This window comes from Trichoderma camerunense (genome assembly GCF_050948025.1).
Source record: "Trichoderma camerunense strain CBS 138272 chromosome Unknown V8C40scaffold_17, whole genome shotgun sequence".
Classification (NCBI taxonomy): domain Eukaryota; kingdom Fungi; phylum Ascomycota; class Sordariomycetes; order Hypocreales; family Hypocreaceae; genus Trichoderma; species Trichoderma camerunense.
Genome location: NW_028145353.1, coordinates 345,855 through 369,898, shown reverse-complemented (window position 1 = coordinate 369,898; position 24,044 = coordinate 345,855). Strand labels below are relative to the sequence as shown.

At 47.5% G+C, this 24,044-nt stretch overlaps 13 protein-coding genes across 13 annotated transcripts; 6 read left to right on the top strand and 7 right to left on the bottom strand.

The window, feature by feature from the left end:
• Positions 1 to 452: 452 nt before the first annotated feature.
• Positions 453 to 1,647, bottom strand: V8C40DRAFT_268993 (uncharacterized protein; the record flags this gene model as incomplete). The annotated part of the gene is made up of 3 exons (XM_083220024.1): positions 453 to 775; positions 857 to 1,327; positions 1,398 to 1,647. The coding sequence occupies 3 exons, from the start codon at positions 1,645 to 1,647 to the stop codon at positions 453 to 455; spliced, it is 1,044 nt and encodes a 347-aa protein (XP_083069807.1).
• A 503-nt stretch (positions 1,648 to 2,150) lies between these two features.
• V8C40DRAFT_281686 (saccharopine dehydrogenase family protein) lies at positions 2,151 to 3,140 on the top strand (the record flags this gene model as incomplete). The annotated part of the gene is made up of 1 exon (XM_083221657.1): positions 2,151 to 3,140. The coding sequence occupies one exon, from the start codon at positions 2,151 to 2,153 to the stop codon at positions 3,138 to 3,140; it is 990 nt and encodes a 329-aa protein (XP_083069806.1).
• Positions 3,141 to 3,717: 577 nt separating this feature from the next.
• Positions 3,718 to 4,775, top strand: V8C40DRAFT_268991 (uncharacterized protein; the record flags this gene model as incomplete). The annotated part of the gene is made up of 5 exons (XM_083220023.1): positions 3,718 to 3,759; positions 3,810 to 4,072; positions 4,134 to 4,288; positions 4,368 to 4,532; positions 4,588 to 4,775. 5 exons carry the CDS (start codon positions 3,718 to 3,720, stop codon positions 4,773 to 4,775), a joined length of 813 nt encoding a protein of 270 aa, XP_083069805.1.
• Positions 4,776 to 5,585: 810 nt separating this feature from the next.
• On the top strand, positions 5,586 to 6,822 carry V8C40DRAFT_253205 (uncharacterized protein). The gene has a single exon (XM_083217554.1). It carries the CDS (start codon positions 5,934 to 5,936, stop codon positions 6,759 to 6,761), a length of 828 nt encoding a protein of 275 aa, XP_083069804.1. The 5' UTR covers positions 5,586 to 5,933; the 3' UTR covers positions 6,762 to 6,822.
• Positions 6,823 to 6,981: 159 nt separating this feature from the next.
• V8C40DRAFT_253202 (mitochondrial 37S ribosomal protein uS19m) lies at positions 6,982 to 7,637 on the top strand. Its single transcript, XM_083217553.1, has 4 exons — positions 6,982 to 7,048; positions 7,113 to 7,128; positions 7,182 to 7,364; positions 7,432 to 7,637. The coding sequence occupies exons 1-4, from the start codon at positions 7,006 to 7,008 to the stop codon at positions 7,463 to 7,465; spliced, it is 276 nt and encodes a 91-aa protein (XP_083069803.1). The 5' UTR covers positions 6,982 to 7,005; the 3' UTR covers positions 7,466 to 7,637.
• On the bottom strand, positions 7,475 to 8,499 carry V8C40DRAFT_253199 (transcription initiation factor TFIID 23-30kDa subunit-domain-containing protein). Its single transcript, XM_083217552.1, has 2 exons — positions 8,271 to 8,499; positions 7,475 to 8,182 (listed from the first exon to the last, which is right to left on the bottom strand). Exons 1-2 carry the CDS (start codon positions 8,442 to 8,444, stop codon positions 7,778 to 7,780), a joined length of 579 nt encoding a protein of 192 aa, XP_083069802.1. The 5' UTR covers positions 8,445 to 8,499; the 3' UTR covers positions 7,475 to 7,777.
• A 56-nt stretch (positions 8,500 to 8,555) lies between these two features.
• On the bottom strand, positions 8,556 to 10,243 carry V8C40DRAFT_253195 (ER lumen protein retaining receptor-domain-containing protein). Its single transcript, XM_083217551.1, has 4 exons — positions 10,008 to 10,243; positions 9,866 to 9,924; positions 9,731 to 9,797; positions 8,556 to 9,655 (listed from the first exon to the last, which is right to left on the bottom strand). Exons 1-4 carry the CDS (start codon positions 10,033 to 10,035, stop codon positions 9,162 to 9,164), a joined length of 648 nt encoding a protein of 215 aa, XP_083069801.1. The 5' UTR covers positions 10,036 to 10,243; the 3' UTR covers positions 8,556 to 9,161.
• Positions 10,244 to 10,896: 653 nt separating this feature from the next.
• Positions 10,897 to 11,711, top strand: V8C40DRAFT_253194 (nuclear transport factor 2 family protein). The gene is made up of 2 exons (XM_083217550.1): positions 10,897 to 11,162; positions 11,233 to 11,711. The coding sequence occupies exon 2, from the start codon at positions 11,243 to 11,245 to the stop codon at positions 11,642 to 11,644; it is 402 nt and encodes a 133-aa protein (XP_083069800.1). The 5' UTR covers positions 10,897 to 11,162; positions 11,233 to 11,242; the 3' UTR covers positions 11,645 to 11,711.
• A 35-nt stretch (positions 11,712 to 11,746) lies between these two features.
• On the bottom strand, positions 11,747 to 14,020 carry V8C40DRAFT_268985 (amidase signature domain-containing protein; the record flags this gene model as incomplete). Its single annotated transcript, XM_083220022.1, has 9 exons — positions 11,747 to 11,907; positions 11,962 to 12,153; positions 12,378 to 12,477; positions 12,557 to 12,949; positions 13,054 to 13,156; positions 13,247 to 13,263; positions 13,319 to 13,363; positions 13,419 to 13,520; positions 13,586 to 14,020. 9 exons carry the CDS (start codon positions 14,018 to 14,020, stop codon positions 11,747 to 11,749), a joined length of 1,548 nt encoding a protein of 515 aa, XP_083069799.1.
• A 293-nt stretch (positions 14,021 to 14,313) lies between these two features.
• Positions 14,314 to 16,075, top strand: V8C40DRAFT_268984 (amidase signature enzyme; the record flags this gene model as incomplete). The annotated part of the gene is made up of 4 exons (XM_083220021.1): positions 14,314 to 14,766; positions 14,832 to 15,323; positions 15,389 to 15,635; positions 15,699 to 16,075. The coding sequence occupies 4 exons, from the start codon at positions 14,314 to 14,316 to the stop codon at positions 16,073 to 16,075; spliced, it is 1,569 nt and encodes a 522-aa protein (XP_083069798.1).
• Positions 16,076 to 16,244: 169 nt separating this feature from the next.
• On the bottom strand, positions 16,245 to 17,527 carry V8C40DRAFT_268983 (alpha/beta-hydrolase; the record flags this gene model as incomplete). Its single annotated transcript, XM_083220020.1, has 4 exons — positions 16,245 to 16,329; positions 16,392 to 16,973; positions 17,025 to 17,138; positions 17,202 to 17,527. 4 exons carry the CDS (start codon positions 17,525 to 17,527, stop codon positions 16,245 to 16,247), a joined length of 1,107 nt encoding a protein of 368 aa, XP_083069797.1.
• Positions 17,528 to 18,389: 862 nt separating this feature from the next.
• On the bottom strand, positions 18,390 to 20,340 carry V8C40DRAFT_281684 (putative GprK-type G-protein coupled receptor protein; the record flags this gene model as incomplete). Its single annotated transcript, XM_083221656.1, has 5 exons — positions 18,390 to 19,263; positions 19,328 to 19,411; positions 19,468 to 19,553; positions 19,604 to 19,771; positions 19,852 to 20,340. The coding sequence occupies 5 exons, from the start codon at positions 20,338 to 20,340 to the stop codon at positions 18,390 to 18,392; spliced, it is 1,701 nt and encodes a 566-aa protein (XP_083069796.1).
• A 1,854-nt stretch (positions 20,341 to 22,194) lies between these two features.
• On the bottom strand, positions 22,195 to 24,007 carry V8C40DRAFT_281683 (uncharacterized protein; the record flags this gene model as incomplete). Its single annotated transcript, XM_083221655.1, has 2 exons — positions 22,195 to 23,764; positions 23,829 to 24,007. 2 exons carry the CDS (start codon positions 24,005 to 24,007, stop codon positions 22,195 to 22,197), a joined length of 1,749 nt encoding a protein of 582 aa, XP_083069795.1.
• Between the last annotated feature and the right edge of the window lie 37 nt (positions 24,008 to 24,044).

Genomic DNA, 24,044 nt, shown 5'->3' with positions numbered 1-24,044 from the left:
CATCTCTTGGCTGAGTGGGCTCTCCCGGACGTAGAACCTATTCTGAATAGCCCCCTCTTGGCTGAGTGGGCTCTCCCGGACTTCCGAGTGTCATCTCACTCAGTGCAATATGCTTAGCTGAGGCCCAGAGTAGATACGACATTGAACCTATTGATCAGCGACATCAGAATTGATACCACTCTTAGGGCTGATCATCATCAGCTAGAGCGTGAATTACGCAGACTAATACTGTTAACTAGCCACGGTGTGCGAGCTGCTACTGTGAACTCACCTGCGATGATCACAGCGAAAAATGCACGAACACTATGCATGCCACGCTGTCTATGCCAAGCTCGAATGCCCCTGAAAGCACGGTGTAAGTCGACGTAATATAGCACACATTCTATTCTGTTGTCTTCAAAACCTCCTCGGAAGAATAAAATTAGTCTGCGAGGGGAGGGTGTGTGGCGAAACTAATGGCCTTCTTTGTATACAGTATCCACGAAATCACGTATAGTATGATCAACGCTGATGAAACCAGGTCGGCCAAGCTCTTTGAGCACCTCTTCAGCCCGCTTCACAACTTCATCCGCCGTCGACAAGTCTCTGCCCACAACGTCGGAATTCTCCCCCTTTACAAGATCCGGGCGGTCAGGATAGAGCTGACGAACCTTGGCGCGCATTTCGTTCCAAGTGGCCTGCTTGTAATAGGCAAAGATTCGCTCGTTTGCAATCGAAGGAAGCACGGCGGCAGCGACCATCAGGAGAGCACAGTCCTCGACATTAATGATCCAAGCTAATCCTCACCGTTAGCATATTGGCAAGAATACATTTATCTTTCACGGAAAGATCCATGAATAATCGAGGGGGTACGAACCGAGAGTCATCACTCGGCTCCAGTCACCGTCCAAGACGCGCTTCAGCATTCCCACAGAGGTACCGTTAGGTTGTTCTGCATCCAGCACGCGCCCAAAGTTCCCATCAGGGACAACACAGTTGGCGACAAAGGGAGGATTATTCTCCTTCACCCAAGACCAAAAAGCTAGTTCTGCAGCAGCCCTGCTTGCTCCGTACACAGTCATTGCTCTCTCCACCGTAGGAACTGTAGGCTCTTCGCGGGCTTTGCGAAGATCTTCATGGTTGTATGTGTCTACTGATATCTTGTGCGGCACGTTGTAGACGGCGGCTTCGACGGCTTTAGAGCTGGACAGATAGACATAACGTTGTACCCCAGCTTGAGCCGCGGCTTTGAGCGTGTTAATGGTGCCCTTGACGACGGGATCTACCACCTGGGCCGGATCTGGACCAAATATGGTGGGAGTCGAGACGTAGACGACCACGGCGGCACCTAAATGTTTACACAAATCAGCCGGCTTTCCACATTACCCACTCAACAGATACGAGAGTGACTTTCGTACCCTTGAATGCTTCACCAAACGCCCCGTCGGCTTCAAAGTCAACGACTTGCACTAGCTCGAATTTTCCGGGATATTTCTTGTCGAAAAGCCCGTGCATCCAAGCCCGATGTTGCTCAACGTTGCGGACTGTTCCGCGAACCCGGTATCCTGCTTCAAGGAACTTATCACAAGTCTCAGCGCCAATGTAGCCATTGGCCCCAATGATAACGACTGTGGAGCCAAAAGGAACAACTGGATTTTGGATCTTCATTGTGACGGTGAATAAGAATTGTGATGGTAACAAGTAGTTTGATGAGTTTATGAATTTCTCAAATTTATCATGGCAAAGATGAGAATATCTTCTGTATCATATATAGATCTTGTTGAACATAGAACACTCAGAGCATAGTTCAAACTCATACAAACTTACAAATTCCTTTCTGACAAATGTTGGTTAGTGGCAATGTATCTCCGAGAAAAGAAGGTTGGTAATGATGGGTTTGTCTTAACCCAGCACCCGGAACTCCGAGTGCATCAAATATGGGAGACTCAACGGCGGACCATGGTTCCATATTTTTTTTTCATAGATGATGGATTTTTTGAGTCGGCCATAATTAAGAGAAACTTTGACGTTCATGCAGTTATTACTCAAAATGTGAAGCCCAGGAGGATATATTTGGGGCAATCCTGGTCTAAGAACGCAATTCTGTTCCAAAGCCACCTACCATCACGTCTCAACACGCAAACACAACTGCAGCCAGACACCTCAAAACCATGGCTGATTTCATGATCTACGGAGCCACAGGTTATACCGGCCGCCTGGCAAGCGAATACTCGAAAAGCATCGGTCTCAATCCCGTGCTAGCTGGAAGAAGCACCAGCCGTGGTAAGCAACTCGCTGATTCGCTTGGGTTTGCATACCGCACATTCGACGTCAATGACCGCAAAGCCGTAGACGAAGGTTTGCGAGGCATTCGCGTGCTACTCAGTTGTGCCGGACCGTATTCACGCACGGCCGAGCCTCTGATGGATGCCTGTATAAGATCCGGAGTGCATTATCTCGACGTATCTGCAGAACTCATCAGCTACCAATTGGCGGAACAGAAGAATGATGAGGCAAAAGCCGCAAATGTTATGCTCTTGCCAGGGTGTGGCGGCAGCGTGGCAATGCTTGGCTGCTTAGCTGGGCATGCTATCAAAACTCTCAATAAGGTGACCAGTATTGATGTTGCTCTGTTCGTCGCCGGAACAATTTCGCGTGGTTCGGCAATCAGCACAGCGGAAGGCGTCACAGCTGAGTGTCTAAAGAGACAAAATGGCCAATTGATCGAGCAGAATGTCCAAGATACAGCTGATTTTGACTTTGACGACGGGAAGGGCTCAGTCAGCTGCTTTCCAGTGACACTTCCAGACCTGCTCACTATATGGAAGTCGACCAATAGTCCTAACATCAAGACTTTTGTCCATGTGTCTGGCGGTGCTTTTCCAACTGGAGATTTAGCTGCTTTGCCGGATGGGCCTACGGCGGAGCAGAGGAAAGAAAACAGATATCATGCTGCTGTGGTCGCGAAGGGGGATGATGGAACCATCAAGAGGGCAGTTCTTCATACGCCGAATGGATACGATTTTACATCTGTAGCTTGTATTGAGGCTGCGAGAAGGGTCTTGGATGGGAAGGCTAAGGGAGGATTTCAGACGCCCGCCATTGCTTTTGGCAGCGACTTTGTAACCACTATTCTAGGATCTACCCTGAAAGATTTGTAAAGTTGTGAAGAGATGTTGTCTGGAGTATATAAATCTTATATAACCAGTGAGATTTTAACCAAACCCAATTTTTGCGCCTTAAGTTAGACATCATAATTGGCAATAGACCGCGTTACTAAGTTCAATGTTTGCTCCCAGTCCGTGAACACTTTCACATATTTTGCTGAATGCCCGAATGTTCTCTTATCATGCGCTGACATTCCGAAGCAATTCTTTATAATACCTCATAAATGGAATCACATTCATCATATAAAGAAACTTACTAATTCAGGAGCCTCAGTTTGGGGTATCATGGCCGGAGTCGTGTGTACCCGGAATCCCGAACTCGCCAAGAAGTATACGCATTTCGCAGCTCTATCTCTGTTAGCCAACTCTCTCATTTGTCATTGAACTAAATTATTAATTCGGTTGGAATCCAGTAATTCCGCTAGATACCATTGAATACGACCTAGGGATTTCACAGCAAAGACGATACATATATAGCTGGGAAAAGTTGCGCCCGATCAATAAACTGATCATGTTTTGCATCCACTAACCAGCGCAATACATCAAATAGATACCATTCACTTCATTCAATATGCCTAGCTATCTTGTGACCGGAGCAAGCAGAGGACTTGGTGTATGTTGTTTGTAATCACATCAATCGCAGTGCTAACTCGAATGTGACAGTATGGCATGATCAAGGTTCTGGCATCAGACCCCCTCAACAAGGTTATTGGACTTGTTCGAGATGCAACCGCCACTCGAGCTCGCCTAAGCGCAGACAACGTATCCAACGTGCACATTGTAGCCGCAGACATCACCGATGACAAAGCCTTGAGAGAGGCTGCAGAGGAAACGAAGCGCTTCCTTGGAGACGCAGGATTAGATTTCTTGATCAACAATGCCGCATACGTGAGCAAAGCCACGGAATTGAAAAACTTTAAAGACTTGTAAGGCATACGATGGACGACGTCATCTTCTAGATTGAATGGCTAATGGCGTTGGAATCAGCGAACATGATGTGCCAGCCGTCTTGGAAGATGCACAGCAGAGCTTCGAGATTAATGTTGTGGGAGTCCTCAAAACTATATATGCTTTCCTTCCACTGGTCCGAGAAGGCAAACTAAAGAAGATTGTGGGAATATCGAGTGGTATGGGCGATATTGGTAAGTCTGCTGATTGTCTAATCACGAAAGACTTCCGGTCATGGACGCGAGACTTGACCAAATGCTAATTCTATACCAGAATTCATAAACAGCCTCAAACTCGCCAACGCAGCTCCTTATGCTATAAGCAAAGCCGCCTTGACCACCATGTTTGCAAAATTCAATGCAGCGTATCAGTTTGAAGGGCTCTTGTTCCTTTCCATATGCCCTGGTCTCGTTGACACCGCAGAGGGTGATGCTACTTGTATGATTCAATCTCCGACAACCCAATTATTCAACAACCTACTGACTTATGATAGTATCAAGCGATGACTCGTTGCGTTTACAGGCAATCATGGCCAAATTTAATGATTATGCGCCGGGCTTTAAGGCGATGGACCCAGTTACTGCTGCGAAGAGCTCTTTGGCAGCAGTTGCTCGCTCGTCATTAGAGACGGGGCATGGGGGTTCATTTCTCAGCCATAACGGGACTAAGAGATGGATGTAAATGAATATATGTATTTGAGGCTCAACATTAATTGTCTCCTAGTCCATAGATTCGGAATATGCAGGTTTTACTTGATGGTTTTCATACACCAAGATGTTGACATCAGCTCAAAAGCTACGCTACAACATTCTGTAACGATACAATAGAGCCATAAATCTGTAAGATAAATGAACTTGATCTGATTTCTATTACAACCCAATTAAGATCTTATTTTACTATTTTTTTTTATCAATGCTGTCCTTCCATTAGCAACGCTGTTAGCACATCATGATGCGCTGCTACCCTGCACCGCAGTGATGAGATTTAGAGCCAAGTACATGAGTTCCTTGACTAAAGCGACTTGAAGTAAATATGAGATAATAAGAGAATTCACGCTGAATTGGTTTATTTATTTTCGTTACTGAATGAAGGCTTCTAAAGATTGATCCGTAACCTATACGTAATAGCTTTATTCACCTGCAATACGTATATTAATTTATCTTTACGCACCATTGCATCGCTCCTATGAAACAACTGCAATGTCCCACCTCACCAAAGCTGGCGGCCAACAGTGACAACCCATCGATGTACCATTGGAAGAGAGTATATCGGCTACTTTCAAATTGAGGTAGATTCGTATTGTGGGGAAGAATGAAAATCGTCCTATGAAACAACTGGTGAATGCAATGCGTCCTACCATATTTCTGGCTACCTACGCACACCATACCCCAAGCTCATGCCCGTAGGCCTCCCGCAGCTGCCTACCGCCTGACGGCATGACGGCACGAATAACACTGTGCTTTTATTCGAAAAGTAAGTACTCTCAGCGGACAAGATTGGAGATATTAATAGTGAATGCCTGCCTGGGAATTAATTTGCCGATTCTCAAAACTTTCAACCACCATCAGCATCCCGCCTGCAAGGCATAGCATCGAGCACCCATCTGCCAATCTCGCAAACAGTCAAGAATATGGACTCCAAATATGAGAGGTGAGTAATGGGGGCTATCCCTTTATCTAACATAATCATCATAATACTCATCGATTTTATTTTTGCATTAGCATTTTGGCCTCGAAGCCTTTCACATTTATTGTCGGACCGCATAAGAAGCAATACATAATACACGAAGCTACAGTATCAAGACTCTCAAAGACCCTTGATAGCCTCTTGAATGGAGGCATGAGAGAGTCGGACGAGCATTGTGTCTGTTGGGAAGACACAGATGAGAAAACCTTTATCCGTTTCGGCGAATGGGCATATACTGGAGATTATAAACCAGAAGAGCCCGAAATTCTTCTGGACTCTTCTCAGATTGCATATCCCGATGATGACTTGCCGAAACTTATCGTAAAGGCAGAGCAAACGGCCAAATCTCTCGCATTATTTAAGGATGAGAGTGGAGATAATGGTAACCAGGGACATTGCACCGGGCGTGTAAATGCAACTCACGACTATGGGGCAGCCACCAAGCGGTCATGCGGCAGATGCCATGCCAGGTTTACCACCGACTGCTGTACTGCCTGCAGGGCTGTGCGGTACTCAGCTTGCAAATCTTGTCGAAATATCCCCGAGCAAGAAAAAAGGCTGGCCATGATCGAGAAATTCAACAATAACTCCGCATATGAATCCCCAACTGCACCTTTCACGCCTCGCAAAAACACTGAGAGCTGTGAGGATTACAGCGGAGTCTTCCTCTCTCACGCTCAGCTCTATGTCCTGGCGGATAAATACGATATCAAAGAGCTGCGTAATCTCTCTGCGCATAAACTCTGGGTCACCTTGAAGGAGTTTTCGCTTTATCCAGAACGCATGGGGGACATTATTGGTTTGGTGAAGTACTCATTCGCAAACACGATTGCAGGCGACAAACTGCGTACTCTCTTGACAGACTTCTGTGCCTGCACTGTAGAGGACTTGTGTCAGGGCGAAGGCTTTCAGGATCTGATCTGCGAAACACCAGAATTTGCGTGTGAGTTGATCAAGGAGATGAGCAAGCGATTGGAGTAAGAGTTGAGAGGATGGACACCATTCTCTTATTAGTTGGCAAAGGGATTTGGATGGGAATAAGTTAGTACAAGATATTGATACCTGGAGCCGCTAATAAAGCGCTGAGATTCCGCACCAAAATCGACGTGTGGACCCAGCACATGTCACCACTTCCCATCACGTGATCCAATTGCTCTTGAAGATTTCGAGATCACCACCACCAATAGCCATCCAGCTGGACATCCCAGATCGCAATACAGCCAAAATGCTGCCCACTCGAGCGCTTCTCAAGCGCTCCGTTTGGAAAGGTAACATTCCATCTATCCGAATCTTCAAAATACTTAAACAATTGCTAACTCCAATTTCTCACAGGGCCAAACCTCGTCCCGTAAGAACCGCCCCTCCAAAGCCTCAATCAGCAGTCACTCATGCATTCTACAGCCTTTCCATCGTCTTCCCCAAGGGACCCAACGATAAAGTCCCCCCAGTTCGAACACAAGCCCGCTCTGCGACAATCCTGCCCAACTTTGTCGGCCTCAACTTTGAGATTCACAATGGCAAGGATTACCACCAGGTGACGATTACAGAGGACATGGTGGGGCACAAGCTGGGAGAATTTGCGCCGTGAGTAACTAGGATTACCATGTTGTTCTTTGGTGGTTATGCATAGATGGCTAATTTGGAGGCATAGCACACGGAAACCGAATATCTGGGACAGGAAATAGACGAAGATTGGAGGAGATGAAGAAGAGAGGATGAACATGTACAACTACTTGTATCAACGCCGTAATGCCACGACTTATTGCATGCTTTGAATCATTGGCACAATAAAAATTGAATTAAGAAGAAAAAAAGAAATGAATCAGCTCGTATTGTGTTGGACCAACGAAACTTAAGACCCAGTAGGCCTGCCCTGGATAAACCCGTTTCCAACGCCATCATCCCCCCAACGCCATATGTAAAAACATTGTCGATATAATCTTTAAGCCGCAGTCATTTATATCCCAAGTATTCCTCCCAAAAGCAGCAGTCGTCCCTCATCGGTAAAACTCGCTTCTCTTGACATTGACGCCATACTCGCCAACCGCCATTCCCAGGTCCTCCATCGTCAACACCGTCCTGTTCTGGCTTCCTCCCTGGCCACCACCTCCAAAGCCCGGTCGCTGAATACCCAAGGGTCCGCCCTTGCCCTGATCCTTGGTGCCCGGCTGGCCAGACTGCTGACCAGGGATCGGGAATCCAGCTGCGGCGCCGAGAGTGCCCATGGGGTTGTTTGTGTTGCTGGACGCGCGGATGCGGCTGTACTGATACGCGTCGGCCGCGACGTCGGCGATGAACTTTTGCGTGGCGAGCGCGAGAAGACGGGCGAGGCGAGGATCTGTCTGGGGAGGAGGAGGAAGACCAGCTTTGGTCATGTAGTAGTGCGTCACTGCATCGGGAATCTGTAACAGGTAGAAACAGAGGTCAGCAACACAACAATCCATCTAGAAGCAACCAATCTCAATATGCGCGACAGAAGAGAGGACGTACGATGGGGGCATAATCGTCAATCTTATTGAGAAACTCTCGCAGGGAAACGTCCTTTCGCGTGGGCAGTTTGCTCAGATCCTGGCCGGCGGGCGCTATGGGATCGGGCACGGCGTCGCTGGGCCCGTTTTCGGGGGCGATTGGCTTCTCGACGTTTTCCGGCGCGTCGCTGTCCATGATGAAGTCGGATCCCGGGTTAAAATGACGCAGGGAGAAGAATGAATGTGCTGGGGATGAAGCGTGAAAGTTGACGTTTGAAAGATGGTGAGGTTGATGATGAATGACTATCACGTGATAGGCATGACCTCTGAGCTGCGGAACTCAAAGCGACTCATCAAAATGTATATTTTTGGCTGCATTTAGAAAATATCCCAAATATTCCATGTCTTCCAGTTTCATGATAATTGTGTTAATAAATTGATTTTTTTTTTTGAATGTGCCTTCATCTTTTATTGTGGCTCTATTCAATACTGGATGCGCATAACCGCATGCATCACATAGCTCATACCTTGCCCAAGTTGCCCCCCCGTCCAGATTCAAACACATTCAATTGATTGCCCTCTAATTTTTTCGTCCACAACGTACATGGCCCAAACTCACGAAATCCTCATATTAAGAGATGACGCCCTTTCCCTTACTGCCTCAAACCGAGCATACCATCAAACGCCGCCGATGCAATCATTCTCCCCCCTCAAACCTAGTTTCATCCCGTGCATTGTCGTAGCCGTAGAGCTCCTTTGTTTTGAGGTGACTAACAAGTCTTCACCACAGGCTGCTGTGAAGCTTTCATCACCTTTAGCAGACACTAGAGTGGTGACCTATCCCAAACCATGTTGCAAAACAACACTGCCACCTCCCTTTTTATAAAGTACCCAGCAAAAGCCATTTTGTCCCTTAGACAGGCAGCTTGAACTTCTTGCCCTTGAGAACCTTGTTGTAGTAGATGTAGAAAAAGTCGCTGTAAAGAACCGTCTGGATCAGACCGGCGACAATAGCAATCCAGTCCACCTTATGGTTGGGCTCTGCGATGTAGCGGTAGATCCAGTTGGGGATGTAGAGGGCGCGATAGAGTCCGAGGGCGAAGAGGTAGTGAGTCGTGATAGTCTCTGCCTCGCCAGTGCGCTGCAACATAAACAGCTGCGGGAGGATGGCCACAGACTCGAGCCAGATGGAAAAGGCCCACATGATCTCGGCGGGCGTGTAATAGTAAGGGAAGGCGACGGCGAGGATAGTGGCACCGCCAAGGAGGTACTGCACTCGGAAGGTATCGACATTGACATCGTTGGTGGGCTTGTAGGCGTTGGTCATGAGGTAGATGATGTAGCCCTGGGAGCCGATGAAGAGGACCTTGAAGACGAAGTTGTAGATGCTGTTGGTTGAAAAGAGATCTGCCCTGTGTTAGCCAGGTCGAATTGGAATCTGTGTTGCCATTGGACGTTGTTTATGGCTGGTGAGAGGCATACCGAGGTATCTAGTGAGGTAGACGAGCAGATACAAGCCTTGCGACTTGAAGGAGATGCCCGAACAGCTCTACAAGGCGCCGAGTTAGTCAAGCTTCGAAAGAGGTTGAAAGGAGCGGCAGCATGGGAGAGACGCACCTTGAGCTGCACCATCTTGTGCAGCAAGATAAGGATACTCGCCAGATGCGAGAAATCCGCTGTTCCTGCGTTAGCGCATCTGCGTCTATCCATCTCGGTTCGTCGCCCTGCAAATGATCCGAGGAGCGTCCAATGGACTCACCAGCAATGCGAAAGACGTTGAGCACCATGGCGGCGGTTTGTGTGCCCCGGGATCCGGAAAGTGAGCGGTCAGAGGAGAAAAGAAAAGAGAAAAGAAGAAGAAGAAGAAGATATGGAGATCTAATCGGCAGTTGCGCAATCCGGCGTCGAGATAAGAAAGGATCGAAACGACGGACGGTAGTTGAAGAGAAGCGAAGGGGCGATAAGATTGGATGATGCAGCAAAAAGGACACGAACGCGACTGGCATGTCATTGGACAGAAATGCAGCAAGCTTCCAAGGGCGACGTACAGTGTATGGAGATATATATACGGTGCCCAATGCAAAGCATAGCTGGTTGCCGCTTCTTAAAATAGCATTAGATGGAACTTGTCTGTGCTTAATCCTGAGCAAATATTTTACTGTTACTGTGCTGTAGTCTGCAGCTGGCCGTTTCTGACTTGATCGTGCCTTTTTGTGTGTAACGTGTTACAAGTGAGGATGACCACAACACAGTTTGTCCATGCTCGGGTACCTCATTCTGTACAGCTTCAGAGATTATGCTGATTTGGCTTACCTAATATCCGAGGATGACATCATTGTGTCTCGACAGGGCCCAGACATATTAGGAAAGGTACGCATTTGATAGAGACACGATAGCTTCATTCATACCAATTGAGAAAGCGAAAACGAAGCCGAATATGTATTTGACTGAACCAACATCAACGCGTGATTCAGCTGCTGGGATTTAGCTGCATCTATCTCAAGCCAATTATATCATATCATCCCATCAGCTATCTGATCTGTTCCATCCTAAACTAGACTCTTCTTAGCTAAAGGAATCAACCATAAAACAAGCGCTGTACAACTTAAGCTCAATACAGTCACAAAACCTTGGCCTAACCATCTCCAAGCGAATAAGCCAGACCATGAATGTCATTTTCTGACCAACGAGCGGAGAATCCCTCAATATTCCTTCTATTATGAATCATCAGCTCAGGTTCGACTGTAGTCGTAGCAAAGCCTAAGATTTTCTGAATCCTTCTGCGAGGACTATTAAATCCGCTTGAGCCCCATACTAGACATTGTGACAGCTCCTTTCTCGTAGAAACTTTTGGAGAGTGCTGTATTCGGCGGTACCAGATCGTACTTCTTCTTCCATCACAGCTCTCATCAAGGTGAGGCATTCAATCAAGATCATGCAAGCGCTTTGCCCGACTGACATCCTATTCATGGCGTTTACTGCAGGTTCTCCAATATGATCGCAGCACATCTCGTCGAAAAGCACTTCCAGACCCTCAAAGTCGATCAACAGGCATGGCTCAGCTTATACGCCCCCGATGCCGTCGTGGAAATGCCAAACTCGCCTCATCCCCACCCTACCAAAGTAGAGGGACTCGAGGCCATTGGCGCTTCAGTAGCGGGTTTCGTTGGTAGTATGGGCGATGATTTTAACGTGCAAGTCGAAAAAAATTACCCCATCGATGGCGAGGATGCCGCCTTTGTCGAATTCACCATGACTGGAACGGTGACGATGACGGGGAAAAAGTACGAGCAGAATTACGTGTCGTATTTCCGCGCTGAGAATGGCAAGATTGTTCTGTACCGGGAGTACTTTGACAGTTCACGGATAGCTGCTGCTTTTGTGCCTGACAATTAATTAGAGTATTTTGATGGGATTGCGTATTATAGCAGCGTGGTGCTAGCATAACTACAACCGCAATGGCTTTCCTTACTGCCTCCTATTGTATAACATCTTGATTCAGAGGAGACTAGGGGGACGTCGTTTTGGAAATGTATTCTCGTACGCACGCAAAAAGTTTAACAACATTCCTTCGCCCCCGGCAGTCGTAAATGCAACCAAACCAATGGGCCGGCCGTTGTACTCGGGGTATGACAATGGCATCGTTGCAGAGGGATAGCCTGTCGATGGTTAAAAAAGTGCCTACGAGCAACTTGGGTGTCATGGAACCATACCGGCAGCTGATACCAACAGGTTTACGGGAGAGTCAGCTGGCGCAATGATTAGATCCACGTTATAGTCTTTGAGTGTCTTGTCAATGCCGATATCTCGGCCGACTTTTCGCGCATGACTTAGAAGAAAATCATGCACTTGATCGGACATTGTCATTGTGGCAGCATTCAAAAGCTGGTCTTGGTCGTCGTAGCCTGAGTAGGGTCAGTGGGGAACTAGGGACTTGTGTGATGAATGGCAGACTTGCCTGATGGAAGCGCTTTTTCTGCATGGTTCTGGTTGAACATAATGAGTTCATCTAGGCTCTGTACTTGTGAATATTCGAGGGTTCCGAGGTAAGCCTCGAATATGGGTTTAAACCGAGCCGCTGAACAAGTTAGATCATATTTCGGTGGCAGTCGAGCAAGAGGCTGTTCACCTTGAATGTCGTAGAAGCTATGCCGCCCATTCACTTCAAATGCATCGATGGATATAAGTTCTACTTCTTTGAAGGCCTTTGCCGTAAGCGCAATCTTTGTCTAAGCAGCCAGAGTGTCTTTTTTCTGGAGATGTTTGTTTAGTGAGTCTGTAAAGAATTGCAGCCTTCATTCATCTTACTATCTGCGCCGTGGCCTCTGGCACAGGGCGCTGTAGATCAGAGTCAAAGAACCATATTTCTGGAGAGAAAAACCCGATTTTGAAGTCTCTAAAGTCACCAGCCATCATTTGAGAATGAAACTTGTTCTTTTCGCTTCCTTTTGGAGTAGCCAAGACATCCAAAAGGTTTGCCAGATTAGCAGGCGATTTTGCCATCGGTCCCGCAGTATCGAATAAATGAGACAGAGGTATCAAACCATCCTGTGGGACTAGGTTCATCGTTGGTCGGAGAGTATATAATGCCGCTCGGGTGCTCGGTGTGATCAAAGACCCTCCAGTGTCCGTTCCTATTGCCAAGGGGGCATACCCTGCGCTGACGCCAACGGCAGAGCCTGTTGACGAGCCAGAGGGTGACTATAGATGTTTGCCAACGTTAGTAAGTACTGTAGAACGTCAAGTCTGCCATCTTCTTGACATATATCATCTCGACTAATGAGTTTTCATTTTCTGCTACTCACCGAGTGCCCAAGGATACCATCGGTCAAATCTACAGCACCGGTAGTGTATGCAGATTGCGTTTGACCACCTAAAGCCGACCATCCAGTCATGATATTTGAGCCTCTGCGAGGAAGCATTAGTCACCGCACGGAGAAGGGATAAATGGGTGGACGAAGCTGGACGAAGCTGGACGAAGCCGTGTCAGTTGCGTACTTGAACCCAGCGAGTTCCTGATTATCTGTGCATTAGATATGGTAAATATAGCTAGTTCAAGGAATTACTCACTGATAACTGTGTTTTCCCAATGATAATCATCCCTGCCCCAAGTATCTGCATTTTGTTAGGATTTTTTTTCGCAGTGAGGTTAGACAGTCCAACGACTCACTCTTTCTATAACCTCAGCGCTCTTTGACGGTCGCGATGTAAGCAAGGCAAGACTGCCCCCCGTCGTGTTCATCCCCAGGCTTGGGTGGGTTCCGATATTGTCCTAAGAACTGGTTATTCTTGCCATGTACATGCAGATCGAGTAACTCAAGTGAAGGTGAAGAAAACCTTGACGAGGATGGGAATCCCGTGAAGGGGCCCGCGGAGGTGGCTATTCTTGCGTTCGAGGTCGAGGGTTGCCGCCACCGTCCTGGCTTGTGGATTTCTTTGTAGAACGGCTCTAAGATAATCGTCATGCCTATCAATCTGAGCGAAGCATCTATCAACCAGCTCAACGCTCGTGAGCTCGCCAGCCGTCAAGAGTTGTTGAAGATCTTCTGCGGTTGCAGCCAACAGATCAATCGATCGCCGTGGGGTCCCCGAGGGCCACGAGAACGGCCAGGACAGTCGAAGCAAATACGCCATAGAGCACATGAAGAGTAAGAGCAAAATAGTGTAGGCCGTATATGGCGGAGACAATATGATCCTTGGAGCGCTCGATTCTTGGTCACTAGAAAGATCGGCACTGGGGAAGTTAGGCTGGGTGTTGTTGGCAGCGGACATCATGTGAGGATAAAACACGGACCCATTAGTTACCTCACGTTGGGTGTTGGAATGTGCGGTTGCATAAAGACAGCGCATTGGAAGGATCATACAAAATGCCTTAGGGCATAACCAAGCAATTGGTTACCTCATCGTCACATGGAGGCATTGAAACTCATCTTTTCCCACATGAGCCTCTTCTTGAGCAATTGATCCTTTCATAGACTTAGTTCATCTTCATAGATTCCTATCAATATTCGTTTATTTTCATTATTCTTCACTAGTCTTCTCAATGCATCCCTAACCATTCAAAGATGGATATCCAAGCGTCGCCAACCCCCCAGCGCATCGTCTCCGACGCATCGTATGGCATAATCGATCCGTTGACTACCACAGCCGAGGAACTGCAAAAGTTTCTGACATCAGGTCGTCTAACTAGCCTCGATTTGATCAACATTTATCTTGGTCAGATCGAGCAGCACAACAAGAATGGTCTGAAGTTGAATGCAATCATTTCCACTGCACCACAACACATAGTTGCGAAACAAGCCAGACTTCTTGACGAAGAAAGAGCAGCTGGTAGCATACGCGGTCCTCTGCACGGAATTCCAGCTGTCGTCAAAGACAATGTAATGACCGACTCTTCACTCGGCATGGACACTACATGCGGCTCCTATGCTCTTGTCGGAGCCAAGGCTCCAAACGCTCCAATAGTATATCGTCTTCTGAAGGCTGGCATGATTATCATTGCAAAAGCTAATCTATCCGTAAGTAATTTCATGAGGACATTCTCCTGGGGCTACGGATGTTGACTTGTGTTTCTTTTTATCAGGAATGGGCTGGTTCAAAAGGATTCGGAATGGTAACCGGGTGGTCAGCAGTCGGCGGCCAGACACAGTCACCATATGTCAGGGGCGGCTATGTGCCTAGAGACAAGATTCTAGGACACAGCACTCCATGCGGTTCTTCATCTGGATCTGCCGTAGCTGTGGCCGCTGGGTTCGCACCTGTAGCATTGGGGACCGAATCTGACGGATCCATCACACAGCCAGCTGGAAGGGCTTCTCTGTACGCAATGAAAGTTACCGTTGGAGCATTAGACACAAAGGGGACATCACCACAATCTCCGATTACCGATAGTCTTGGTGGCATGGCCAAAAGCGCTAGAGACCTTGCCAACTTTATCGGAGCTATGATGGAGCAAGATTACTCTTCTTATATGACAAAGACGTGGGCAGGGCAGAAAGTTGCCTTTGTGGATCCCAATAAGTGGGAGCTCCGTCCAGCTGTTTGCGACCGGATCGAAATCGTCCGCGAAAAACAAGTAAGTATAAGTCATGCTCATCATTTGGGCCAATTATTGTAATATTGACATTCATCATCTGAAAGATTTCAGAGTTTCTTCAAGCTGTAGCTACTATCCGGGAATCTGGGGCAGAAGTGACGGAAAATGTCGTGTTGCCACAAGTCGACGAGATCGTTTGGGAGGGTGAGGATGCCCTTGAAACGGTATGGAACTCATATCTTGGCGGTGAAATCAACTCTTTCCTCAAGGAATACACCGAGTCCTCGGTACGCACAATTGGGCAGCTGATACAGTGGAATTCTGATCACAAAGACTTGGAGCTCCCACCAGGTAAGCGACGTCATTTGAGCGAGGCAAGCCGTTGCAAGAAGCCAGAAGCTGACAACGCCCCAGAATTTCCAGGCCAACAACAACTCGAGAATACATTGAAGAGCAACCTGACAGAGAAGAAGCGGCAAGAGATTGTCTCGTTCATTCGCAAGATAGCCAAAGATGATGGATTTGACAAAATCTTTGAAGAGACAGGGGCCGAAGTGCTCATAGGGCCATTGGACGGGCGGATTGTCACCGTTGCTGCTGCGGCAGGATACCCTGCTGGAGTGGCGCCGTTGGGGTATGCTGACAACTACAATGGTAGAGCATATAGCGTGATTATTATGGCAAAAGCTGGGGACGAGGGAAAGATTCTACAAGCAATGAGTGCCTGGGAGAAGACGATGCCACGACGGATCCCACCACCACAGCTGGCAAATTATAAAGCGAGTCTGTGAAACCAATGTCCCTCGTGGTTCGGAACAACACAACATGACAGAGCGGTGGCAGGTAGTAAAAGTTTTGTTTCTATTCCAAAGATGCTGAATGATATTCAACATATGCATTAAAAATTATCTATAAGAAGAATAACTATCACCCCGATATGCATAGTAAAATGCATACACATTAAGGCTTCACTCCGTGCTTGTTCAAGAAGGAAAAGATCTTCTGGAATGCCTGAGGAGCAACTTTGTGGAAGTTGAGGTTGTGTCTGCAGCCTTGTTAGAGATTGATGACTTGTAGAGAAGACAATCAAGAAGAAGAAATACTCACCCAGCAGGCAAATCCTCCACGTATTCAAGCGCCTTAGAGCCTGTGAAGATGGTCTTTGTGTTGTTCACCACGCCAACGCAGTTTCCACCACAAGCAGAAACGTCAAATTGGCCCTGGAGAACGTAAACCGGCGCCTTGATGTTCTCGTAATGGATAGTAGTGGCGAGGAGCGACGGGAGTTCGCCGACGGCAAAGGGCTCGCTGCCAACATTGAAGGTGTACTCGGCAACGCTGTGCTCAAAGTAAGGGGCAGCGTAGTAGACATAAGTCTCGGCGTATAGATCCGCGGTAGTCAGGTATCCTGAATCAAGCTTTCCCCAACGCAGAGGGTTTTGAGTTCGGGCAACGCGAAGGCTAGCTCCGGCGACAAAGGGAGGAAAGTAGTCAAAGGTTCCGCTGAAGCCAGTCAGGACGAGGCCATCGACGGCAATGTTTGAGGCAGCTGCAGAGGAGATGTAAGAGCCGTAGCTGTGGCCAACAAGGGCGACTTTGGTAGCATGGGCTTTGGTCTTGGCGTAGTTGACGAGGCCCTCCAGCACGGCGACCTCGACTTGGAATTGTGCGTCTGTCAACGAGTTGACCCTGTAATAATATTAGTATATAGACTTATTATTTGTACTGGTATCAACTTACTTTGGCGATGAGCCAACACCAATGCGGTCGTAGCTAAGAACTGAATAGCCCGCGGCAACGGCAGCATCGACAAAGTTATACTGTTTACTTCCTGGGAAACTTGGGTTCCAGTAACTACACCAAAGCTGTCAGCATCATGCGCCCTTACATTGAATAGATCTTGCGCAAAAGACTCACAGCTTGGACTCAATAATACCGTGTGTAAGCACCAACGTGGGGCCACCATTGCCGCACAACGTAGCTCCCACGGTGTAAGTGCTCTTCACATTAGAAGATGTTGCCCCATTGATGGGAAGAGGATCGGCCGAGTGTCCTGAATCTCGGCGGGTGAGGTTGAGAGTCAGAGCAGCTACATCCCAATCATCCTTAAGAGATGCAGTCACAATGAAGCGAGGCTGCGAGACAGTAATTGGGATTTGAATATCCCGACAGTGGGCTGAAGCTGGCTGCGGCAGTGCCTGAGCGGCCGCGGCGAAAACAGGAATTAGCTTATTAAAGAGCATCTTGATAATAGTAAAGAAAGGAGAGCTGTTGAGTTATAGAAGACAGACAACTTGGAGGATAGAGTTGCCATTGGTGTTGGGAGTTGTTAGTTATTATACTTAATCCCGAGACAACTATTCCTCTGATCCGCTCTGTCGGTAACCTACTTGCATTGGTAATACCTGATAGCCTGTCCTTAGTAAACACCGACAATATCTACACTGCTTACATATTTCTCGGCTAGTTGCTCCGTAGGAGAGGGCGCGAAAGGGCGTAATAGGGCTGTTGCCGTGTAATTCTATACTAGCTTCCCGCATCTCGCGTCTTCAGATGTACTCCACAACGTAAACCAAAATAGGCTTGCGGATACCGAAACAAGGTTCGAGGCCGGGAATACTCTAAAGCTTTACTCTAACGAGACAAAGGTCATCCTTGGCGAACATCGTCTTGTATCCACAACTATGGAATCAGAGGTTGAAAAAATGCGACTAAGCTAGACGGCTGACCAATGGTTCATTTTACCGTTGCGCCATAACTACCATCTCCAACACTGCATCGGTAATCAACCCATTCGTAGGAAAGCCTCCTTTTAAATGTCGGCTCCCTTTCCACCGGCATTTACATCATACACTCCACGGACCTGCATGCTAGGGCTGAGTTATGGAGTTTAGGTTGCCCGATTCACATGTAGTCTTATCAAATGCTCTCCACATGAAGTGTCAAAGTCTCCATCGCATGTGCTGACTACTAAATTACTATCTATGCTAGATGTATGTCCCTTGTGATTACATGAACATGAGGTGATAACCCACAGACCTATTAACCTTTAAACTAAGGGATGGCCCAGCCCGACGGTGCCTGCATTGGTATATGCAGTTTTACCTAAATTATTTGATGGACCAGATGTTTGATCCGATTCGTGATTGTTGATCCAGACTTCCACGTGCCTTCGCTTCTCACCGTCCGCGCCGTTTCGCTCGACCGTCGTTTCCTAGCCTGTATCTCTTCTACAAACTTGGGCCAAGTATTTGTCAAAACCAGATACTTGATATGGCTCTGTATGCTGTCAAACACCGTCACGTCAAAAGCATCAGGAATCTCGCCGTCATATTTTATCCTGGGAGTGACCCTGCCGGTTAGTTCGAACGGACCATCAGTATCACACCGCCAAGGAGCAACTTCAATGTCGAAAGGAGTTGCTGGGTTGATGTCCTGCTCTCCACAAACGATACGAGCGGCTTTTTCGAAGATATTCTCAACGCGTTTGAGCTCGCCAGAGGCAAGATTCAGAGGAAACTGGGCATCTTTGGGGCTGATATAGTCGACGTAAATTTCCAGAGCGCCATTATATACTTCGCGTTTCTGGTCATTGCTCAACTTCTCACCCCATAATGACTTCCATTGTGCAACACTTGTTAGGAAGGCGATGTTCTCTCCAGAGAAGTCTCTCAAAGCAGAGAATTCCTGCAGAGGGCGTGGATCCTCGGTGAGGACCAATTCGAGGGCGCTCATGGTCAAAAAGCGATCGCCTAAATCTTCCTGAAACATGTCGATAGCTTTTTCCTTTGGGCTTGATGTGTTGGAAGAGAAAATCCAATTTTCTGAAGAAGATGGGCTAGGCGGCGCATCATCAGATGAAGTACCCCATTTGGCATTTGAACGCGCTGCTTTCTTTTGCCGAAGCCAATATTTGAACACTTGGAAGACGGGAACGAAAACGGTGAATACTTCAAACATAAGGATGGATAAGTGAATCCTATAATGTTAATGGGCATTCAGTAAGTTGACTTCATTTGCTCAATCCGTTTGGGAGCACTCACCATTGGCTTGGCGTAAAGTAACGATTGACCTTTTCAAAGGCAGGGACATAGGACGAAATTAGAAACATGGGCGTCGCGTGAAGACTGGATGAATCGTTAGCTATACCAACAAGGTATCTCGAAGAAAATGGCCAGCATACTTGGAGATACAGCAGCCGATGGTTTGTGTGCGCCATCCCATGGTATCGCGAATTCCCCATGCTCGCCAAATCAGAAAAGGTGCAATCTAAGAAGAAGTTAGCGACGGCGACATTCTCATTATAAATCATGACTTACGATCCAAGTCCAAACAACCTGCCATAGGACTGATGGCCACCATTCCCACCCGCGACCCAAATCCACCAGCTGCTCGGGGATCGTCGCGCCACGAAGTTCGGTACCAGGAATGCCAAACGTCGGATGGTATTTTCGACATGCTACCCACATACCTACGGTGAGGAGGACCTAAATGAAACGTTTAGCACGTGAGCAAAGGGAAGCAGGAAACTCTGGCATCGGCAACGCGGAGTCTTAGACAAACACACCTGGACAATCATTCCGAGGCCAATGAAAAGCAAGGCTCGCTTTGTATGGTCCATGTTTCTTAGGCGGCAAAGCCACGAAGTCTTCGCGCCATTGCAGTCAGGCTCGACCCGACGGGAAGGATGAGTAAACTGTTTCTGTAGTCTTGCCACGCGAAGGAAGCGGAGATTGGACGCGTGGAAGAGTGCGACTCCTAGAGGGAACCAGAGACTCATGAAGAAATATTGAATGTCGTATGCGAGAACTAGTGGCATGGTCGCCCCAATAGGATATGTGATCTGTGCGAGGATCCAGTATATGTGCAGAAATGCAATAGCGGAGAATGAGAGTAGTAAGCCGCGAATCTTTAGCACAGGGAGGTTTCTGTTATACCAGCAGAAGACCATGCCTGTGATGAGAAACGTTGTCCATGATGCACACCAAGAGATGTAGAATACGCCAACTTTATCCCAGTTGGGGGGACTCGGCGGAAGTGTGTAAACAGATGCCATAGTGGTGGCCTCTCTTGGAGAGATGCAATAACGAGTGAATACTAGAAAATGAGAGTGTTCAAAATGATCATCTAAGATGCAGTCATTTTAACAAAGATCCATGAATCCAGAAAGGGGCTCGAAGGGATTTGGGTCTCAGTCATTATATTCATCTCAGCGATTGTTCAAGTATTACTGCTCCCCCTCCCTTACATAGGATGTCTTTTCTTGTCCAAAACTGGAAGAAGGCTTCTCTTCTGGGTTGCTGATCACCAGACTAATACATGCTGTGTCACAACTAGTTACTCTTCCTAGAGTAATGAGAGACATTTTGGGCTATCATCTTGGCGGTCATGGGTGTGCGGAGGTTGTCTTTTATGATAGCTCTTACACACTGCGGGACAATAGGAAGACTGCCTACGAGTAACGTGGAGATTTCACCTAAGATTTAATCCCAAGCCGCCTAGTTCAAAATTACGTCCGAAATCAAGTAGTACCCTTTAAGATCAACAACGCAAGGGGAGAAATTCGACTTGAGCTGGGGCCGGGGAGACGAGTACCTGGAATCCGTCATGTTGGGCGTCCAATCACTCAAGACATGTCTCACGGATTAGCTGCGTTCCGAGAGAGGAAAAAGAAAATATGGCGATGAAGTAGGGTAAGATGACAAGGAATAACAAGGCAATTCGGGCTTGGCATTGCGGCTAACACGATCGGGCGAAATTGGATGAGGCTTACACGTGAAGCATGGTGGTATTGGTCTCTGCTTCGGTAAACTCAATACTACAATGCTGTCGGCCGAGACATAATACTAATTGCAGTGGGCAAATCTGTCCTCGGGATCTGGTCTCCACGCATCTGTCCCAAGTTGCAGGGATCTTGGTATCGCGATACGGCCGATCTCCGCATCGATGAAGCCGCTCTCCCTTGACGCTTTGACACAATTACTTGGGGTGGCGATCAGCCGCACCTTGTCCTTTGATGAGGGTGGCTGGTTGACGGCTTATTAGCGCAGCATGGTAATTTGATTGTACTCATTCACACATAGTTCGATCATCATCTTAAAACCGAAACCATTTACGTATTCGTTCAAGGCAGAAACCGGTGCGATTCTGGGTTTAATCGCTTTGTAACCTTCTTTGACTACTCTGCAAAGTTCAGTCTTGAGCATCTTGCAAACATTTCACTACCCATCTCTGAGGCTCGGATATTGCCATGTGACACAGATATCCCGCAGATGAGGCTCGTTGGTTGGTGTCTCTGTGTGACGCCCAAGTCAAGCCTCTCGACGCATTGGACTGTCACTGACTGACTTCTGAAGTAATTTGTCATGAGACCCTTGTCGAATCCTTCATGCAAGGGCAACCGGGCTTTGTGTACCGTGAATTCGGGCGGCGATCAGTGGGCAACCTATAGCTCCACGCCAATCGAAGAGCCGAAATTTGAATCACTGGTGATCCGCGAATGGATAGCTCTGGCAGGGCAGAGAGAGAAATGAACATTTGCACTTTTTGTATCAAATTCGTCTTGTACAGTTGTGCATACGGAGTACTCATCACTTCATTCTGATGCTCATATGCGCTCGCATTCACAGTTGACAGTATGACTTGCTGCAATCTGTAACACCGTCAAGATCGAATTAGCTATAAGCCATAGTGCCGCTTCAATACATTGAAACATGATATGCAATACTAAGATAAAAATGGTCTAATTCTCAAGTAAAAAAGAGATGATCTATAGTAATTAGGGTACATAGAAAAGGGAGCGGCTGATCTTCATTGACAAGACAAACGCGCTGCTCATCTCTTAGCGAATGATTAACATATCCCTACCTGTTCTCGTCCATTTCGACAAGCATCAAGACCTATCCATCAATTAGTGGTGCTTGCAAAGGGCACCACCAGCCTTCCAATCATTCGTATCCAAGTTGGGATACTCATACCCAGTAATAGTAATCAGACTCTCTAAATTATCGATCGTTGTGTTTCCTCCGTGCGCTCCAACTACCACGGTGCTTCTTGGCAGTCCATCGTCCACAGCGGCATCCAACCACTGCCTTGCATATCCGATATCGAATCGCACAGCATCTCCCATGCCTCCATCATCTGGATCGGGGCTCCACACATCCGCTACAAATGCAACTACTCCTTCGTTTTTCGCTGGGCAGGCCGAAGTTGCGACGCCGTACGACCAGTCGCGAGCATGGGGATTCTCGTCCCTCCACAACGAACGAAATTGGATGTGTGCATCTTTTAGCACAAAAGGATTCTTCTCATTGTATGTAGCGAATTTAACATGGCCGTTGTTGATGTTGGAATAATACTTCTTGGCCACTGCGGGGACGACGACTACTGCTCCAGCCTCGACATAATCGGGCACACCTCCAGCATGGTCGCGATGGTGATGACTGGGGACAATGTGCGTAACCGATTTATGGAGTGTTTCTTTGACCCATTGGATAAGAATTCGAGATCGATGAGGCGCCGCGTCGGTAATGAGAACACCGTCGGTGAAATTGAGAACAAGCTGCACGTAATCTGCGTAGCCGACATAGACCGCCATAATCTGGGGTATGTCGGGGATTGGATGCGTAACAAAAACGTCCGAAGTGTTGAAGAACGACTCAAATGGACCGCCCCAGAGACCAGCTTCAAAGAATTCGTGGACTTCAGAACGAGGGTACAGTTTGCTTTGCTTCGGTGCCTGAGGAGTGGTTGTATCCTTGGGCGAGAGAACGGGATCGAAAAAGCCGGCCTTCATCGGTGGATTAACAGAGATACTGTCCAGCTTGACATCCTCCAGAACATCTGTGGAGTTATAGATTGTTTGAAGGCGATAAGGCAATTGAAGACGGTGACCGGACTTGTCGTCGAAAGACACGGTAGAGTAGTTCGACAATAAGAGATCATTGGTGGCTTTTCCAAAGGTCGCGTGGTTTTCTAAGAAGCGTATCTTGTAAGGCCTGTGACTGGTGGCATTTACAATCAGACTTAAGTCAGAGCCATCAAGTTCCAAAACTTTGAATCGATTGTTTGTGAGAGGCTCAACCATGTCATAAGTATGGAGGCGAGATGAAGCCGAATTCATCTGCTGCAGCAACCAAGGCAGGGCAAATTGCTGTGCTTGATGGATCAAGTAATCCGCCAGGTATGAATCGACATATCCCAGCGTCTGGGTTGGGTCATCCACGAAAAAGTTGTTTTGCGCTTTGGTGAAGCATGCAAAGCCATCTGAACCATCTTTCATGACAATGGTATAATTCATAGAGGGCTCTAGGCCGGGCTGGGACCAGATCCAGTAGTCATTATATCGGTAATATCGGTCGATGCGAGCTCGCAGTCCCGAAGACAAGTCAAAGGACAAGGTTTCCGAGCCGGTTTCAGCAACGGACTGGTCCGAGTGATAGAGGTTGTAGTTTTGCGTGAGAGTTTGAGATCGGTAAATGCTGTAGTTGTCAATATTTGTCACATGCGTTTAAAAACTGATATGCCGTCGCGTAGTATACTTACCCTTCCGCTTTGAACACCAATCTCTGCACTTCTTTCAGGGCCTTTGATCCTCCAATTGAGTCAATGATGCTCTCTAACAACGTTGACGCATCTGTGACATTGTCGCAAGGTGTGGGATTGGCAGTCACCAAGTGAGTTGCACTGGAAAAGACCAACAAAAAGGCTTCTCTAAGCTTCATATTGGCTGCTGAAATTGGTGTTGGGTGGTGTAGGGAA

Excerpts from the sequence above, each read along its gene's own strand:
- V8C40DRAFT_253205 (XM_083217554.1), top strand. The coding sequence starts at position 5,934 with ATGAGAGAGTCGGACGAGCATTGTGTCTGTTGGGAAGACACAGATGAG.
- V8C40DRAFT_253194 (XM_083217550.1), top strand. The coding sequence starts at position 11,243 with ATGATCGCAGCACATCTCGTCGAAAAGCACTTCCAGACCCTCAAAGTC.
- V8C40DRAFT_253195 (XM_083217551.1), bottom strand. The coding sequence starts at position 10,035 with ATGGTGCTCAACGTCTTTCGCATTGCTG. Across the intron at positions 9,925-10,007 it reads CAACGTCTTTCGCATTGCTG|CGGATTTCTCGCATCTGGCG; the intron begins GTGAGTCCATTG and ends ACGCAGGAACAG. Across the intron at positions 9,656-9,730 it reads CTACCTCACTAGATACCTCG|ATCTCTTTTCAACCAACAGC; the intron begins GTATGCCTCTCA and ends AACACAGGGCAG.
- V8C40DRAFT_253199 (XM_083217552.1), bottom strand. The coding sequence starts at position 8,444 with ATGGACAGCGACGCGCCGGAAAACGTCGAGAAGCCAATCGCCCCCGAA. Across the intron at positions 8,183-8,270 it reads TTGACGATTATGCCCCCATC|ATTCCCGATGCAGTGACGCA; the intron begins GTACGTCCTCTC and ends TACCTGTTACAG.
- V8C40DRAFT_253202 (XM_083217553.1), top strand. The coding sequence starts at position 7,006 with ATGCTGCCCACTCGAGCGCTTCTCAAGCGCTCCGTTTGGAAAG. Across the intron at positions 7,365-7,431 it reads AAGCTGGGAGAATTTGCGCC|CACACGGAAACCGAATATCT; the intron begins GTGAGTAACTAG and ends TTGGAGGCATAG.